Source organism: Medicago truncatula, chromosome 7, assembly GCF_003473485.1.
Source record: "Medicago truncatula cultivar Jemalong A17 chromosome 7, MtrunA17r5.0-ANR, whole genome shotgun sequence".
Lineage (NCBI taxonomy): Eukaryota > Viridiplantae > Streptophyta > Magnoliopsida > Fabales > Fabaceae > Medicago > Medicago truncatula.
Window position 1 is genome coordinate 52914724 of NC_053048.1, and position 19654 is coordinate 52934377.

The 19654-nt window shown below is 33.3% G+C and overlaps 3 protein-coding genes across 4 annotated transcripts; 2 read left to right on the plus strand and 1 right to left on the minus strand.

Annotated features, from left to right (window-relative positions):
* The first annotated feature begins 1275 nt into the window (after positions 1 to 1275).
* Positions 1276 to 7009, plus strand: LOC11424460 (inactive glucose-6-phosphate 1-dehydrogenase 4, chloroplastic). Of its 2 annotated transcripts, none has more exons than XM_003626117.4 (12): positions 1276 to 1536; positions 1617 to 1812; positions 2395 to 2579; positions 2837 to 2931; positions 3301 to 3415; positions 3562 to 3767; positions 3961 to 4069; positions 4187 to 4224; positions 4365 to 4485; positions 5601 to 5803; positions 6191 to 6391; positions 6515 to 7009. In XM_003626117.4, exons 1-12 carry the CDS (start codon positions 1438 to 1440, stop codon positions 6750 to 6752), a joined length of 1806 nt encoding a protein of 601 aa, XP_003626165.1. In that variant the 5' UTR covers positions 1276 to 1437; the 3' UTR covers positions 6753 to 7009. The 2 variants fall into 2 exon arrangements, with proteins under 2 accessions (XP_003626165.1, XP_024625229.1); XM_024769461.2 differs by having other exon boundaries at positions 1278 to 1439.
* Positions 7010 to 8914: 1905 nt separating this feature from the next.
* On the plus strand, positions 8915 to 9974 carry LOC11434614 (uncharacterized). Its single transcript, XM_003626118.4, has one exon. The coding sequence runs from the start codon at positions 9347 to 9349 to the stop codon at positions 9746 to 9748; it is 402 nt and encodes a 133-aa protein (XP_003626166.1). The 5' UTR covers positions 8915 to 9346; the 3' UTR covers positions 9749 to 9974.
* Positions 9975 to 10876: 902 nt separating this feature from the next.
* On the minus strand, positions 10877 to 15081 carry LOC11434165 (GDSL esterase/lipase At1g09390). Its single transcript, XM_024771426.2, has 5 exons — positions 14681 to 15081; positions 13609 to 13797; positions 12901 to 13061; positions 11704 to 11968; positions 10877 to 11422 (listed from the first exon to the last, which is right to left on the minus strand). The coding sequence occupies exons 1-5, from the start codon at positions 14931 to 14933 to the stop codon at positions 11193 to 11195; spliced, it is 1098 nt and encodes a 365-aa protein (XP_024627194.1). The 5' UTR covers positions 14934 to 15081; the 3' UTR covers positions 10877 to 11192.
* Between the last annotated feature and the right edge of the window lie 4573 nt (positions 15082 to 19654).

Below are 19654 nucleotides of genomic sequence, written 5' to 3' on the forward strand. Positions count from 1 at the left end.
GCAAGGACTTTTGATATATTTTAATCTTTTTTAAGGGTTTTGGACCAAAGACATGGAGGGTATTTTTTTTTAATTTTTGTTGGTAAATTTGTTTATTTTGTCAATCCCATTTTTCGTTATTTTACTTTAGAGGTTTATTAATATAGTTTGTCGATGTAAAATAGTTGTACGTTAAAAAAATATGTTAATTAATTTTTTTATTTTATTACAATCAAAAATAAAGTAAGTAGATTAATTTATATGCATGATAGCATCAATGTTTTCCCATAAATCAAATTATGTCAAATTGATAGAGTTTAATTAGTATGTTTTGACATAAAAAAGGTTTAATTAGTATGCTCTGCTGGTCTAAAATAATTGTATATTGATAAGGTATACTAAGTATTCTAAAGCATAAAACAAAGTCATCACTCATCAACACCTCGCCTACAGAGACGAGATAAAAAGGTGAAAAACTCGACCAAAACAAAAGTTTCATCATCATCACAGACCCGACCCACATACCAATTTATGCATGGTTCCAGACCTGCAAAAAAGAAGCATATATATTCCATTTAAAATTGATATGGAATCAACGTCGTATACTTCTCATGTTCATGGAGTTATTACCGAACAAAAGAAAGAATAAGGATGATGTGTTTTTTGTGTCATATATGTCAGCTTAACACCAGCTTACGTGTCAAGTTAATGATGTTAAAGAAGCGTCGTTTGAGGGGCAACCCATAATTTTAGTGGTTTGATAACTTGTTGTTTTGCTGATTTTTAATGTTCCTCTTGCAACCATTTAAGTTTCACCATCCGATTAAAGTTGATCTCAAAGCTCATAAAATTGTTCTTAACATCAAACCTAAAAGTTAGTTTAGTTGTGAAAGTACAATAGATTGTGATTGAGAAATCTGCAAAGAAAAAAAATTCTCCCGATCACCATCCAATTCTTTATACATGTTTGTCCTCTTTTAAGTTAGACAAAAGTTTTAATTCTTTAGTTTTAACTTAAAATTTAGTTTGAAATTAGTCTTTCCAATTAACATCATTGGGCAATATAGAGAATTAACTAATTAAAAATGAGAAAAAAATGAAGATTAAACTATTAAAGAGCATCTACACAAAAAAAAGAAGAGTTGTGTTATATATATAATCAAAATTGGACAACTTATACAACAACCTTTAATATTATGAGGTGTATGCAAATCAAAATCGGTAAAACAATATTAAAAAATTGTAAAGAAGTTGTTGTATAAAAATAATGTTGATATATCATTCCTAAAAAAAAAAAGAAAAAGAGAGCCTAAATTTGTTGAAGGAGTTAACTTTAATTTGAAGAGAGTCTATCCATAACCGTCAACAGTGTTTGACACGCTGAAGATATCTCAACTTAAAAGCTGAGTTTAGATTTTGAGTTCACAGTTCATACAAGGATCACTTCATCACAACACAATGTCATTCTCTTTCTCTTCAACATCCCTACCATTCTCTGAATCTTCATTCTCACTTCCAAGATCAACACATCCATGCTCAAATTTCAACAATATTACCGTATTTTTTTGTTTCCCCTTAGAAATTTGTAGCCTCTAATACGAACCAGACGCTTAATCTTCTTTTGTTAATTGTTGCAGGTTGCATCAAGCAGCTTTCATTCAGTAGCAAGTGTTGGAAGCTCTTCTTTCTGTCGAAAATTTCGTGGTTTCAAACTGTGGATACTTGATAGACTCAACCTTCAACATCCAAAGCAGTTTAACTGTCGAAATCACTTCAAGAATGTGAAAGGATCAATTTCTGATTCATCTCGTCTACTTAATGATGATGATGCTGGTGTGTTAACTTACCAATCTCTATTTCTATTTATGTGATGTAATGTAACTTACTTGTCTTGAAATTTCTAAAGTGTTTCTTATGTTGAAATCAGGTACTGATTATAATTTACATGGTTAATAAGATATTACCTTGTTTGGATAGCACACTTATATATAACTTATTTCTATAAATAAAGTTGAGCTGTTTTCGTATAAGCTATAAGCTGATTTCATATACTTTGGAGAGCTTATGAAAATAAACTGAAAAAAGCTTATGGACATGTTATAAATTGTTTCACAAGCATTACCAATGAGTCTCACGAATACATGTATCAGCAGTATATAAGCTCAAATAACTCGATTCAAACATATCATAATATCTATGGACTAAGCGTAAAACTTTTTTTTTACATATGCATACATTTAAACCACATCTTCATTCACTTGTTATATTTGTTCTTAAAATATCTTCACGAATATAATATGAAAATCTATATGGTGAGATGTTATAGGATGCATGTGGAAAAAAAATTATAAATAAAAAGAGTGGTGTTTATGAAATTTAATTTTATACTCATTTTTTATTATAATGTTCTCACAGATAGTAAGGTCACTTCTTCCTTGGAGTCTGCATCTTTGCTGCAAACAAGTTCCTTGGCCTTTCCCATGGATGTTAGTAGAGAACCTTCACTTTGTATTGCTGTCATAGGAGCCACTGGTGAGCTTGCGAGGGGGAAGATTTTTCCAGCTTTATTTGCGCTCTACTACAGTGGCTTTCTCCCTGAGGTACAATTTAACAGATTTTCTTGATTTCTCTTGCATGCATATCAAAGATTCACTTCATATGTTGGGACATAATAGTTAATATAGACTCACATTGGACCAAAGTGAATCATCCACCTGCTATATAAACTCATGATATGTAATCCAATTTATTTATTTTTTGTTAGTGGAACATAAGAGTTATGCAGACTAATATTCCTAGTCAATGTTTACCCTTTTAAACTTTTAATATATATTGATTTTGCATTGCATGTCTGCAGAATGTGGCCATTTTTGGGTATTCAAGGAAGAATATAACTGACGAAGACCTACGATCCATTATTGCTTCGACATTAACATGTCGAGTTGATCATCAGTATGGTTTTCTTTTCAATTCCCAAATTACTACCTTCTATATATAGTTTCCATTCATAGACAAAATCTTTAGTAGGTTGCACTGAATCCTTCATATGCCAACTTGGGAAACTGCTTTCTAGGTAGTGATTTATTAAAAATTTACAACCAATTTATAGCAGAGAAAATCTATCAGTAAATTTACAACCAATTCCACTTTTGCAAATAAATTGCCCCATTTCATTTGAAACAGAAAATTATAAAGCTTTCTGGTTTGAAAGTGAATTAATGAAGTCCATCTTCGTTTTTCCCACTGTATACGGTCAATATTGTAGGATACTTCTACCTTTTACTTTACATTAATGTGAAATATAAAATCTTCCAATTTCAGGCAGGATTGTGGGGACAAAATAGAAGCTTTCCTTAATAGAACACACTACATCAATGGAGGTTACGACAACAAACACGGGGTGTCCTTACTGAAGGCCAAAATGGAGCAGATCGAGGTAGCTTCGAACAAATTTCTCTAATTTTAGTAGTATGTATGAAAGTAGTTCTTTTCTTCTCAAGTGAGTTCCTGTAGTGTGTAAACTCTTTACGAGCTGTCCGCCCTTTGATATTTGATTCTACTACAGCTTATTATCTACTTCAGGGAAGATCCAAAACCAATAGGATTTTCTACCTTTCTGTGCCACAAGAAGCACTTTTGGACGTTGCTTCATGTCTTGCAAGCAGTGCTCAGACCCAAAAGGGATGGAATCGCATAATAATTGAGAAGCCATTTGGATTTGATGCTCTCTCTTCCCAAAGGCTGACACAATATCTTCTCTCGAAGTTTGAGGAAAAGCAACTATATAGGTATTCATACCTTCTTCTCCCATTTTCACCCATATGCTCATGCACACAAATGGATGCGTGACTGGTCGGTTGATTTGGTCCGGTATTTGAGAGAAAAATTTAATCCAATAAAAATATTTGGTTCGGATGAACCACTTGGGCACACTCAGAAATACTGTTCATAAACTGATGATTCTCATCAATCTGTTGTCAGGATTGATCATCTTCTAGGAAGGAATCTCATTGAAAATCTCACAGTTCTAAGGTTTGCCAATCTAGTTTTTGAGCCGCTATGGAGTCGAACTTACATAGATAATGTGCAGGTCAGCACCCTTGTTTTATCTGATTGGCATCCCTGAATTTCTAAACTTCAACGAAAAACCAAATGTCTATTCTGAAATTTAATGTTTGTTATCATCTTCTTAATGCAATTTCTGTAGGTCATTTTATCAGAGGACTTGGCTGTGCATCCAGGAAGGTGATCATATTGGTTGTATTGTCATTTGAGTAAATACACTACAACGTGTCATTCTGTACTGAATATGCATAAACAAAATTACAGTCAACGTGTCTTTGCTTGTGATATGATTTCAGCTTAATGCTTTGTTACCCATGCAGGTATTTCGGTGGCTATGGGATTATCCGTGATATTGTTCACAGCCATGTGCTCCAAACAATTGCATTGCTTGCCATGGAACCACCAGTTAGCCTTGATGGAGAAGATATTCGAAATGAAAAGGTACTTGTACAAACTATAATCTATAGCATACTTAGTGATGTGCCTTAACCAACTTACTGAGTTTGATAAGTAATAAATTTATGTAAAATATTGTTGCCATGGTGATTAATGTTACGTATTGAAATCATTCGGATAGAGAAATTTAGCTAAAACATGATTAGTCAAGAAAAGGAAAATAATGCTATGCCTTAAACAACTTACTGAGTTGGATAAGTAATAAATTATGTAAAATATTGTTGCCATGATGATTAATGTCATGTATTGAAATCATTCGGATTGTAACATATGGTTTATGATAGAACACTATGGCGTAATTTGATCAATGTAAGTCAGCGCCACTTAGTGGGGTAAGGCTTGGTTGTGGTTGTATTGAAATGATTCGGATAGAGAAATTTAGTTAAAACACGATTAAAGCATAAAAAAAGAAATAAGGAAAATTGGTGAATTCATGCAAAGGAAATGAACATATGACTGTCTTCCAAGAGTAAGGACTTCCCCCTTCCCAATTAATCGATATTGTACTTTCTACGTAGTCTGTTCACCTGATGATCCGTTCTGTCTTTTTAGATTCATCATACTATCCTTTTATACTGTCAGGCAAAAATAACTATCAGTATAGGCTGTGACATTCCAGCACCGAGGTGTCGATGGCACTGTGGGGTACTTTGAAATACGCAGGCAATGCAAGCATGTGTAAGTAATCATGTGCTGACTGACCAACACTTCGGTGCTGACTATCACACGAGTAATTTGCCTTTTTCCCAGTGCACAATAGGTGCCGGCATTCTGTTGCTCAAATGCTAGAACCATTGTGTGCTTTTGAGTGAATTTGAGTTCTACTAATTCATTTCCTTCGCGTATTAACTACTAAATAAAGAAACAATTGAAGAAAAATTACCTATTTGACATGTCAAAAATGTAAAATCTTAAATTCTACAGAAATTACTCTAAAACATATTTATCCATGCTTAAATCACAAATACACCATTGCTATACATAATAACTGCTTTTAAGGACAACTTCTTAAGATGTTAGAGTGGTTTGTTACGAATGACAGCTTGAAAGATGCATGGTTTCCATTTATCACCTAGTACAAGTAATTAGCTTCTTTCCAGGTCAAGGTTTTAAGATCAATTCGCCAATTGGAGCCCAAGGATGTCATTCTTGGCCAATATAAATCAAGTTGCAGAGACAAAGTTGATAAGTGCTTAGATGGTCCCACACCTACATATTTCGCTGCTGCACTATACATTGACAATGCACGATGGGATGGTGTACCGTTTTTGGTTAAAACAGGCTTAGGACTCATCAAACACCAGTAAAAATTATCATCGTTTTGTCAATTTTATGTACTAGATTATATATTTAGATTCCATGGCATGCCTGTCCCTGTTCCAGTATTTTCTTCTTATTGCTGCGAGTTTAGATCTTCTAGATGGGGTGTGTGTTGAGCTTGTAATAATTGCAAAATTTATGTTGTTTCCCACTCTGACAAAGTGGTCAAATAAAGGGGAAAAGGACTGATTCCTTCTGTCCCTGCCCCCAGGTCTCGCATGAAAGAAATATTGGTCTAGATTTTATTGCTTGCATGCAATAATTTGTTGAATGATGCAATTTATAGGCTTATGTAGAACTAGTCGGAAAATTTGTTGTTCAAAACTCATGTCATTTTTTGACAAAGGTTCAAAATTTTGTATTAATGCAGAATGGAGATACGAATTCAATTTCGACATGTTCCAGGAAATGTTTACCGTGAATGCATCGGGCACAATATTGGCCGTGCCACAAATGAGCTCATTCTTCGTGATGATCCTGATGAAGCCATTCTGGTGAGAGTTAACAACAAGGTTCCAGGATTAGGCTTAAAACTGGACTCTTCAGAATTGAATCTGCTTTACAAGGACAAGTAAGCACTACCGTGTTTGATTATAGTATTTGTTTGCATCATACCTTGACCAAATGCTTCTAACCCGCGTGCTTGATTAAATATCTTTTATCTGCCTAATTTTGTTCATTAATGTTTTTTAAGGTACAACATTGAGGTGCCGGATTCATACGAGCATCTTCTGCTTGATGTCATTGATGGGGATAATCATCTGTTTATGAGAAGCGATGAGCTGGCAGCTGCATGGAACATTCTAACTCCGATTCTGAATGAGATAGACAAGGACAATGTATCAGTGGAGCTTTATGAGTTGGGTGGTCGCGGTCCGGTTGGAGCATACTACCTCTGGGCAAAACACGCTGTCCGTTGGGTAGAGGATTAGCATTTCTATCCCTTAAACTCGTTACTGTGTTCATATTCACCTTCCCAGTTACCTTGGACTACACCACCAAGGCTATAAGTATTTTTTAATGTACTTGAACATATAATTGGCCTAATATTATGATCTTGAAAAGTGAAAACTATAGTTTTTGAGTGATTTTTGGGAGGAAAAGGGAAGAAAAGTAACTAAATAAAAATGGAAAGCAAAGAGATGAAGGCTAAACAACTTTTCTTCTCTTCTTTTAGAGGAGTTTCAAATATGGGATGTCTGAAAGATCATGTTTCAGTATCTGTTAAGGTATTTTACCTTCAGTTACTTTTTTCTTTTATTAGAAGATTGGAGAAGATACACACTAGTATAAAGATTGAAACTCCTATTACATTTACTTGGAGTATAGGATTACGTATCCTATAAAAGTTAAAACGTTTAAGTGCAAGCTAAGCTTTATCTTTCTCTCTTAGATGGCTTTATGAAATTTTCGTTGGTGTTTGTAGTTAAGTTTATATTTACTCCTTTATACACACTCATCTACTTGGAGGTTTTTTTCTACCCTCTTGTTTGCGTGGTGGCTGAGTTATGAGTAGGTCATGTTACTGATCATGTAGGATGATCAAGTATGTCACTCAAATGACGTTTAACTTAGCAGAGAAATGAACAAAAACAAAACTGCATATTAAGCAAGAATGTAAGTGGCGTAGTTCTAACTCAAAATAGTAGTTCTTCACCCAATATTCTAGAATTTCGTGGGAAAAAAGAAGAGGATTGCACGTGGATAATCTCATCCCTGATTTCATTCAACTGTATATATGGACCACAGCAATCAGCATCATGAGTTGTCTTTGCATCCATCCATACCTACGTCACGTGCTAGCACAATTCTGATAACTCTACTACCCTGATGAAAGTATCCTGGCCATTCTTCCTCACCATGATTACCATTAATGACAGTGATTAGTATAATTCCAGACACTATCATTCAAATTCAAAGCCACTTTTAATTAATTATTTAGTCAAGTCATTTAAGACCAACCCTATTTGTCATTGCCTTTGTTTGGTCGCATAGACTTGAAATTGGTCATTTGGTCTACTAATTCAACAATAAATTAAGGGTCTTGTAAACTATGGCCCGGGGCACGGGTTAAGGAATCTATAAATAGATTTTTTGTCTTGTAAATATAAACTGTCACTTTTTATCAAGTAATAATTACATTACTTTTTAATAAAAACTTACTTCTTTTTATGCTTAACCAATATCCCGGGGACACTGGTTAACATTCTCCTTAAATTAATCAATGAAAAACTATTCTTTGTTTTTTTTTACTTTCTTGAATTCCAAGTTGCTAACAAATACTCCCTCCGTCCCTAATTATAATACCCTTTTGAAAAAAAAAATTGTCCCTTTTTATAAGACCCCTTTATTATTTCCAACTACATTAATTATTTTTTTACATGTATGCCCCTATTTATTATACATAATTTTCTTCAATCAGCAATAAATATCATATTGGAAACATAAATCAATTCTCTCTTAAAGGATAAAATTGTAAAAACAATAGTAATTACAAACATATTTAATACAAATATCCACTATCTTAATTCCCGTTATTTTTTCAAAAGGATCCTATAATTAGGAACGGAGGGAGTAATTAAATAAATATCTTGTTTGTCATACACGTTGTAACGCGGATTTCAGAAAAGATTTCAATCTGATAATGATATTGTGTGCCCGGGTTGAGACACTAATTATTCATTAAGGATTCAATTTTCTATGATTAATGTTTTTTATGGGGTCCATTCATGGTATGGTGACCTATACCTATACCTAAAGTATCCTCTTTAGTGGAACCATTTACCCGCAAGATGCTCTGCAAATAGGTAGTCATATAACACATAATAAAGGTCGAAATATTACGTAATGGGGATGACGAAAGATGCTTCTTTATGCTAACTATCTTCTCACCTCAAACAAATTATCTTTTGCACCAACTTACCATTCTACCCTCTCTCTTTCATAAATTATTTTAACTCCTTAGGGGCATATTTGTCAATCCAATAATCTTGACCAAACGCGGTATTGACCTCACACCTCTATTACAAGTCAACATGGTTTTTGGTTCATTGTCCTTTAAAAAAAAATGGTTTTGGTTCATTGAATTCAGTAAACAATTTCATTGTTCATTTGCTGACCTGGCAATTTCAATTCAAGTCGGTTCATTGATCAATTTATTCAATCTCATTGTTTATATAGTTTCAAATTTTTCAATCTATATTCTCAATCAATTTACTTCGCTTTGGTTCTTTCTTTTGTAGTTGGGCTAAAGAAAAAGAGATGAAAAACTAATATTTATGTTCTCTTCTCTTTTTTTTAAATGATTGGCTAGGAATCACATTAAGTGATTTATATTCTGTTGTCTTATTTTATATAGTTATGTTATGAATGAATATACAATATAAATATAAACAACTACCTAGCTAGCTCCATAAGTCTTCTCAATATTATTCTTGTTTTCCTCTACACGGCAAATATAAATATACAAAATATATATAGTTAGTCATATAGGCTAGCTAGTGTGTTGATACAGTAATTGAGGAGCATGGAAGGAGAAAACAGGAAGAGAAAAATGTTGGAAGATGAAGAAGAAAATGATGATGAGAAAATGGAGAAGTTCTTTGCCTTGATAAAGAGTACAAGAGATATCCTCTCCAAAACAGACAAGAAGGTGGGTGAAGAAAAAAAGGAAAAGTGTATTTGGAACCCAACGTTTCAACTTGAAGATTTCATTGCTTGTGAAGAATTGGGAAAGAGTAATGTTTCTGCTGCAGCTGGTCCTTCTTCACGGCAAGAAAAAGAGGTGATGATAATAGAGAAAGAATATGTGCAAGAAGAAGTAGCTGCAAGTGCAACCACTACAACAGTGACACCAAAAAACCAAAATGAAGACAAAGAGAAAGAAAAAGCAAGTGATAATAGCTTAGACTTAAATCTTTCTTTGTAATAATACCATACCATATGAAGGTTTGGCTACTACGTAGTATCGACACTTTAGAATTAAATCGAACATATATCTAGTGTCCGTTTGATTACATTCAATTACTTTCATTTCTCAAATTATTATCCACGTCAACGTGTCTGTGTGACTGTGTCTGTGTTAGTGTTTCATATATTGACTATGTTGATGATAATTTGCTGACGTTAAATGTATTGCCTTTCATGATTGGCCATTTTGTTGGTGTACATTGTAAAAGAGTTATCAAGCTTGTTAATTTGGATTTTATCAATTTTCTCTTATAATTTTTTTTTTTATCATGTGATAAAAATTATGATCAATTTTCTCTTATAATAATTAATTTGTATCATGTGATAAAAATGATTAATGTAACTAATAAGAATTAATGACCTTTTTTTTTTTAGAGATAACGACGGTTAGTTGTACAGAGTTCATAAGCTCATTTTAGATTCTTTTTCTTTCATATTGTGACATTGCCATGTTAGCTGAGAAGGACCGCATAGATTCGGCAAGCATTATATTAATGAATTACTTAAATCCTACAAAAAGGAATGCTATCAACACTATCTTTTGAGCACTCTCCCTAGCATTCACTCTTTTTATTGGGTGAAATCAATGTATGTCCCACCACTTTATGTGGGTTCCATTTCCAAATTGTAGGTCCTACATTGATTTTACCCAATAAAAGAGTGAGTGTTAGAGAGAGTATTCAAAAGAGAGTGTTGCTAGCACTCATCACCCTACAAAACATATAAAATTAAATGTTTTTAATACCTATAATTTATAAAATATTCCCATTTCATTTTAGATCCTACCGTAAAACATTGTCATCCACTTAGAGGGGGAATGTTTGTGTTGTGGATTAATGCAGTGCCTGATATGTATACGCAAAAACTAATATCTTTTTTTTTGAAGGAATAAGCAAAAACTAATTGGTTTAAGAGACAGATCAACTTTGGCTTAACGGAGGTTGATAGAAAGAACTTATCTGAAACAAACTCGAAACTTTAAGGACCTATCTAAAACCATAGAAACTTAAAGGATCTATACGAAACAAACTCGAAACTTGACCCATCTGAAACCTTAGAAACTTAAAGGATCTATCTGAAACAAATATGAAACTTGAAGGATCCGGAGAGGTATTTGGCCTAAATTAATAATAGAGGCATAGCGAAAAATACATCATTTTTTCTCATTTGTTCTTTTACATAATACAACATTACAAAATCAAACACTCTCCTTTGGCAAAACGAAGACACTATCTGAACCTGGCAACAATGCAACATGGGTAAGGCTTCAATTTCATGCTTGAGCATAACCAAATGGCAAAACCTGTTCTTAGAGAAGTACATAGACGGTAAAACAGCAGCTAATGAAATAATAGTAGTTCACTATTTTTCACCCTCTTGCATAGTTTAATCATTGTAAGATATCAGTGACAGAAGAAACCAAAAGGTATGCGTGGCGTGGAATAAGCTGTCGATAGTATCTTTGAAGCTATCCATGTATTTGCAGCCTCGGTATAATGGATTCCATCCCAACTCACATACCGTGATCCTTCATCACAAACTTGATAACCAGGTTGACCGCATGTCACTCTTGCATCAAAATTATAAGGTGGCCCTCCAAAGCCGCAGCATACCATTAGCGGATTTGTGAAACCTATTTGATAATGTATTAACAAACTTCATCACAATCATGATAGTAATAATAATAACACTCAACAATGTTTTTCAGAGGAAAGTGCAATAACTTGATTCCACTGAAGCAGAGATTTCATAAACAGTGTATTGAAAAGCATTTTTTTTACGTGTTCGCTTCCAATGGAACCTAGAACTAAAACAATATGATGTCGTAATAACTTGATTAAGATTAGCATCATAACCCCGAGTCTAATAATAATCAATACTTAATGAGAATAAAGTGCTTGCTTGGATTATTACCATATTTGGTGGCATTTGTGATGAGGTCATTCTTAATGGCATAAATATCAACATAGACTAAGGTAGCATCCTTCAATTCAGTTCTTAATTTCTGACTTGAATGATACAGTGCTTCGTTAAACAATCTTGCAGCAGAATTGTAACTAGAAAGACATCCGAATGAATCCAGATCCTTCTTCTGAGACAGTGCAATTAATTTAGGAAGACAGCCAAAGGGCCCGGTATTGTGAACCCAAAATTTCCTTCCACCTTCATTATACAAACTCTGCATACAGATAAATGAACTAAGCATCAAACCAATGGAGAACCAATAATAAGATCAAGATTTTTTGAACAAAAATGCACATGTCGATGATCTGAATTCAATGAAGAAGTTTGAGTGAATGAGTAGCAAACGTATGGAATAGATATGAACATTGTTCTTCTAAGCTAAAGAAAGTGCAATATCCTTTATCCAATTACAAATGAAGTACCCTGAGTAATAAAAGAATCTACCCTATTGCAGCATCCAAAACGAAAACACACAATAAACTTCTCATGTGTGCATGAGGTCAATCCATGCCAAGAATCTTATCGGATAAACTCATTGTTTGAAATGAGCAAACTGAATTTGATTTACAATGAAATGTATATATATGTAATCAGGTGGTATATGGAACCACTGCCACGATAATGAGTTACAGTGTGTTTTATAATTATTATAAACTAAAGTACCAAACCGGATTTTATTATGTACTGGAGAAACCTTTTATTATAAGTAGGAATCGAACTACCCCAAGGTTTACAACACTCGCACATACTGCACACCAACCACTTCACACTTTTTTATCCTAATTTTGATTTTGGGAGAAAAATTCAGCAGTAGCTACACTTCTTATCTCTCTTATCTATAATCTATCGAAATCAGATAAAGAATTTAAAATCAAGAAATTTAGAGATGGAAACCTTGCTACAAAGTAAAGGAAGTACTCAATAAAAGGAAAAGGGGAAATTTAATTTTCTGTCATAAAGGATGAGCCATAAAAGTGAAAAAAAAGTGGATCCGTTTTCCTCTCAAAAAAAATAGTGGATCAGTTTTATGATCACACACAGACCATTTAGCTATACCTAAATCGCCATTATGAAACAAATAAAATTAGTCGGACTCATAGGTCATGAGCAAATTTAGTCAACAGTTTGAAAGAGCACTAAACTGACCTTAACAGCATTCTCAATTTCAGTGATAACTGTTGGGATCCTCTTGATGACTTGCACATATGACAGATTTTTGGTAAATGAATCAGCAAGGTCATTTTGCCCAATATCAATCAAGTATAGTGCATCCCGGAAGCCTTGGTCGTTGATCATATTTTTTGCACCTATTTGCATTGCAATTTGCAATTAGTTCATTCTTGGATTTAACTTCATAAAATATTTTTAAATGATTTTGCACTTTAACTAGCATAAGAAATTTACTTGAAACTGATAACAATAGTGTGATTCCTCAATTTCATCTATATGTATCAAATTCATCATATCTAGATAGTTTTCTTTTCTTTTCTTTTCTTTGGTTTCATCGATTTTAATGCAACCAGTATGAAATATTTTTTTATCTGTCTTACTCTCCTCTACTTTGCACCAATCACATAACAAAACTCATATATTCTGTTCTATCAAGTTCCAGCATATCTACCAAACGCTATGATGGTTACACGTCCACGATAACACTAATATTATAATCATTAATCAGGAAGAACTCAATGAGGAACTAAGAGGAAAATCAGTGGTGTATGCATACTGCTAAGAGGAAAATATATGTAAGCAATCAAATATTTCAAACAAGGTCAGAAGAACAGGTCTCACAGTTTATTTTACACAATAGTTTCTCTAAGTGAACGAAATAAAAAACAAAGGAAATCAATGTACCTGAGGTAGCAAGTTGAAGACTACGAGCTTTGAAATGTTGGAACTGCATGACCTGTATATTTAAAGAGAAAGGAAGATATTTTGGGAGGGTAGAGGATCCAACCACCGCAAAGTTTGCTCCATTTGTGAATGTGGATCCAGACATGGAGTCCAAGTATGGGGTCAAAAATCTTGTATTCAAACTTTGGCCTGCCAATGGTTTGAAGAAAAATATTTATCAGATTCAAGGTTATTACTAATATTGGAATTACTAACTGTATGAAACTTGCACCCCAATTCCTCCATTAGTAAGTGAAAAATTATTTTCAACGTGTTAAAAATTCGTCATGTTTCCACATGTCTTAGCTCAACCGACTAAAATGCAGAAATTGCTAGGACCTGTGGACACCAGTTCCTCCACTTCCACTTGTCTGTGAGTTTCTAGTGACTATTGTTATTTCGTCTATCTACAAAAAAAAAAAAAAACATCGTACAAATTTAAACCAATAATTTAATGTGTTACCTATTAACCCGGTAACTCTTATGGTATGTCTCTGGATTGGTAGTATGGGTGAAATGAAGTGGAATAATAATCTAGGTACATTTAAAAAATGGATGTTATGACATGTAATTTGACTCCATTCTACCCTATAGAACTAATGCAAACAACTTTTATACTATTACTATTTTTAAAATAAAAATTTCAGAAATTCATTTATTCTAAATAGTGAAAATTTGTCATTTGTCTTCTGTTTATTACCACTTTGTTATTGTCATATATGTCACTAAATAATGAGTGTTTTTGTAAAGTTGAGCTAGGACAGTTTGTTATGTATTGAAGAAAACAGAAACCGCGGGATATATGGAGCCATAATGGGTTAATAATCGATAATTTGAAGACACGGGCCCCACCTACTGCAGTTTAAAGAAAAATGAGTAGATCACACACAGTGAAGATGAACGCGAAGGCGAAGGCGAAGGCGAAGGATGTGGGTCTATATTGTTAATGTATGTATATATCCAGATAGCAAACTAATCTTAGCAAGTAAGAAAGATTTTGATGTGAATAAATAGAAGAAATTAAAATACTTACAGAGAAAGTCGATAACGAGGCGTCCATCAGACAAACGACCAGTGGATCTGTGAAAGAAAGTACGACCATTTGGAAGATTGACAGGGAAACCGAGTCCAGAAACGAGTCCACCCGTATCCGAGTTGGAATCACCGAACACGAATACAACTGCTGGTTTACTACTGCATCCACTACTCACACTCAAAGCTAAAGAAACGGAAGAGAAGAAGATGCATATAGTCATAGATATCCATAGAACACCGCCAAAACTCATACTCAAATGTCGGTACAACAGATTTTCCAATCTACCTTCTGCTTCGCTATACTCATTCGATCCTATGTTATGTTGTACTACGGATCCGGATTCTCTTCATTTCAACCGTCTCATTCATCACACGGTCCAGATTGCTTCAAACCCATCTTGTTTTTCCCACCACAAAGACAGACAATTCAGATACATTGTACTCGAGTTAGTATTTACATCAATCGGTCGTTAAAAAAAAAAAAAAATAACTGCATTTTAAAATTATTCAATTAATAATGTATATAGTCTTTTTTTATGGAGGTCGGGTTTTGAACTCACAACCTTGAATATATTATATATTATGCATTGTCTCTATCAACTAAACTAAGTTCACGATAACCGATCTTTATGATATATACTATAATAAGATGGAGTACATCATTTAATAAATGAATTTAAAATGTTAATTTTTGTTTAGGCTTAAATATGCATTTCATCTCTGTAATTATAGGCCATTTGATTTTTCATCCCTAAGCTTACTAATCTCTCATTTTGCCCTGTAAAAATTAATCATTTAAAATTTCGTCCCTCTTCCCGATTAATCACTGCCACGTCATCAAATTAGCAAAATGACATGGGAATGGACAAAAATACCCTCATCATCCAATTTCCAATTTCTTCTTCCATAGTTCTTCTTCTTCATGCAGTTCAGGTTCTTCTCCTTCCTCTTCTATTCAAATCGTGACAAAACCACCACCAGAGATTCATTTATTCCTCACAAAGTTAGAACTTGGATCCCTAATTCACTTCTTCCTCCATTACAACACAACAACACAACAATAATCCAATCACAATCTCAATCTGAAAACATAGTAAAAGAAAAAAGGGTCAAAGAGGGAGAGAGAAATAACATTAAAAGGGTGGGTTTTTTCTTCTTATGGAAATGGTGATGAGTTTTCACTCCAAAAACAAGTAGAAATGGCATTGTCTCACATAAGATTCTTCCCTCACACACTTCCACTTCCTTCTACAAACTTCACTCCAAAACTCAAACTCAACCATAATTGTTTTCTCTTCTCTCATTCACGCTCTTCTTCTTCTTCGTCAGTACGCAAATCCCTCTTCTCCTCAACAACAACAAGAATTTATGAGACTAATGAATCGATTGTTTCTTCTGGGTTACCGTAGATTCTTCTTGCCACTGCCGGAACCGCCGGAAGAATAATATCATCAAATTTCGATTCACACCAAGTCTTCATTCTCTTAGCAGCTATGTTTTCTTCTTGAGGTGGTGGGTATGCGGCCATTCCATAAGATTGAAGGTTGATGATTGAAGAAGAAGAAGAACCCAAATTGGGATTTTTCTATATTTTGTTAGAGAAATTGGTGAAGTGAATAGATTGGGATTTACCGCGATCTGTTTGTTGATGATTTGTTATGGATTTGTTGTTGTTGTTGTTCAGATTCAGGTTTGGATGGATCCGAATCGGAGGGTGTGTTTGCGATGGATGGTGTTGTTGTTGTTGTTGGGTTCATTGAGAATTTGAGATTGATGAATGAAGGAGAGGGAAGAAGGAAGGGAAAGCCATGGTGTTGCTGGGTTCATCAAGGAGATGTTCTGGACAGGGAAAAAGAGAGGGAAGAAGAAAGGGAAAACAAGGGTATTTTGGTCCATTCATACGAAATAAGTGAATTAGAACTGCCACGTCAGCTAATCAGTGACGTGGCAGTGATTAATCGGAAAGAGGGACGGAATTTTAAATGATTAATTTTTACAGGGGTAAAATAGGAGGATTAGTAAGCTTAGGGATGAAAAATCAAATGGCCTATAATTACAGGGATGAAATGCATATTTAAGCCTTTTGTTTGCAATACCGTAAGTTTTTAAGTTTCATACTTTCGTAAGTGGTGTTTTTTTTTTTTTTTTAAGGATCGTGAATGGTGTTATTAACTACATAAATTATGCATAATGTTTTGATGAAATAAATGGATTTGGCTTCTCTTGGTTCTTTTTTTCAACATTCATATTGTTTGACCAATCATATCCACATAATTAATCTAATAATCTATCACCTCGTCCTTAAAATCCGATAGTTTTTCAAAAAAAAATTTGTTTGACTTTTAATATTATCGGGATATATTAACACTGTATACAATTTAGAAGGATAAGAATGAAAGAATTTTTAATCAAAAGATTGAGCTGCTGACATTTCTTCTCGAAAAAAGTGAAGAACCAAGTGTATCATTGGTAAAAATCGTGTTATGTTTTGTTTAATTTTGATTACCAAACTTTGAGGCAGAATCCTTTGATGTGTTTAAAGGCCGCCTCAAAGTCGTTCCTATCATTTTATGGGCCTTAGCCAAGTTTGAGAAAAAAATCCTTCAAACAATGCTTCAATTTTTCTCCTGATAAACGATTAATGTGACATGCATTAATTATGACAGTTGACCTTTTAACTATGTTGTGTGTTTGTTTCAATGTAAGAAATTACATTCCTTAGAATGATATTCCAACGAATAATATTCCTAGGAATGACACTCCTACCCATGTATTTGGTAAAAATTTAGATTTCCTGAAAATATTTTAGAAATTATTTAATTAAAAAAAATAAAAATGGAAATATATGTGAGTGGCAGTGAGAATTTATAGCAAGTTGAGTTTTATTCGCATGGGAATAAGAATATAAGAGATTATGTGTAGTAATATTCCTAGGACTATAGCATTGTTGGAAACAAATTATCAAAATTTAAAACAAACATGAGAATGTTGCATTTCCAATCTCACATTCCCGAAAATCATATTACAAACCTTGAAACAAACACACTCTTATGTTTTGAAATCCCAACTATGCTAACATACCAAAACATCGTGTGTCAAATGAATCTCATCATATGCATTATTAATAAAAAAGAATAACGAAACAAAAAAGTTGGGGGTCAAACCAAACACAACAAAGCTAAGTAAAACAAAATGTAGGCATATCAAACATATCTAAAAAAAATCAGCCATAATAAAAAACTAAGATATATAGACTACCATTGAGAATATACAATTGTTTTACATTTTTTTTTTTTTTTGGCTTTTATCGGGAAGTCATAAGATTGCGGTTTCTTTGACCATTTTGAGATGCAAATTAAAATCATTTCAAATCTCTTCGATTTCTCAAATCTATTTTTCACAAAAGTAATTGCCATATAAACAACAATAAAAAAAGTTGATTCTTATGAATTCTTGATCAAATATTTTGTTGGAATAAATATTATGTTAATTTAAAGGTATTATGAATTCTTGATCAAATAATAAAATATGTTCAATTTTTAACAATTTATATTATGTCTCTTTAAATTGTCATTTTAATAGTTTATGTCGCTGTTTTGAAAGAAAGAAAAAATTAGTTAATCATATTTCATATTATAAAATTTGAAATACAACAAAGAAGCTTCAAATTATGAAATCCAAATAAAAAAATGATCAATTTAAAGACGCAGACGCTTGAGAAGCCTATAGGGTGAGAAAAGAAATTCCAAAAAAAAGTTGGAGCTCAATTGAATTTGAGTCAATTATTAGGATTTGGGGTTATCTGAAGTAGTTTTTTTTTTTAAAAAAAAAGAGAAGAGTTGTTGGGCTTAAGCCTATTGAGGCCTTTTTATATGTTTTTCTATATGCACCCCAAGAAATGAAGCTTTACTATACACGCCTCCTCCCTACTTAAAAGTTTTTTGGGGCCTACAAGGCTGGATCCTAGGCCATCGCACCCCTGGCCTATGCTCAAGGTCGACCCTGAAAGCCTTGTAAATTTATTTTTTCTTTCTGTTGTTGTGATTTCAGCTGTGCTATATTGTAATACTCTTTGTCTCTCTAGTATCTTGTGTTAGAGAAACATCTTTTGTGGGTTTGATATATTTAATTTTAGCCTTTTAAAAAAAATTGAGGGTTCATTCTAGACAATAAATTAAAGCAAATGACAACATATAATTGTGTTTCCTCACACACATTATCCAAGTAAAGCCGTACATCAACATGTAAGCCATTAAAAAAAACATCAATATGTAAAAATTAAAGGAGGATTACGCAATATACAAATCTTTTACCATCATTGAAAATCAAGAGAAGAAATCAAACAAATTGTGATCTAAAATTAACCACAAAGTTGCTACAATAATATCTTATCTACATTGTTAAAAAAATTACATAAATTATTAGAATAATTTTTTTACAAAATATTAATTTGTTTAAGCTTATCTAATTAGACTCTCTAGCATATTGTTTGATATGCACAAAAGTGGAGCGACGTAAATTTGAACATGTACAGTTTATATCGTTATTGAATATTCTTTCCAATGTTTGGTTGTTACGTAGCACCAACATGGAACCAATGATTTATAGAAATGGGTTTCACATCAAAAATATGATTCTCGTGCAATTTAAAGAGACGAATGACAACGTAAACTTCCTTTTTAGATACGTAAAAAATTTCAATAACACCCTTGCTTCATTGAGTGGTGTATTTGTTGTGTTGCATTGAGTGGTGCATTAGTTGCAGAAAGAATGCATAATTTCTCGAAGTTGGGTGGTGTACTTCCTTACTTCACTGAAGTTGGTTTTTTTTTTTCTTTCAATGCTCCTATAGTTTTGATCAATGCTTTCCACATGGTGCGTATAGTGTGATTAGGGGTGGGCAAAAATAACCATAAACCGAATCGAACCGCGCGAACTGAACCAAACCGTTAATTTATTAACAGTTCTTGAA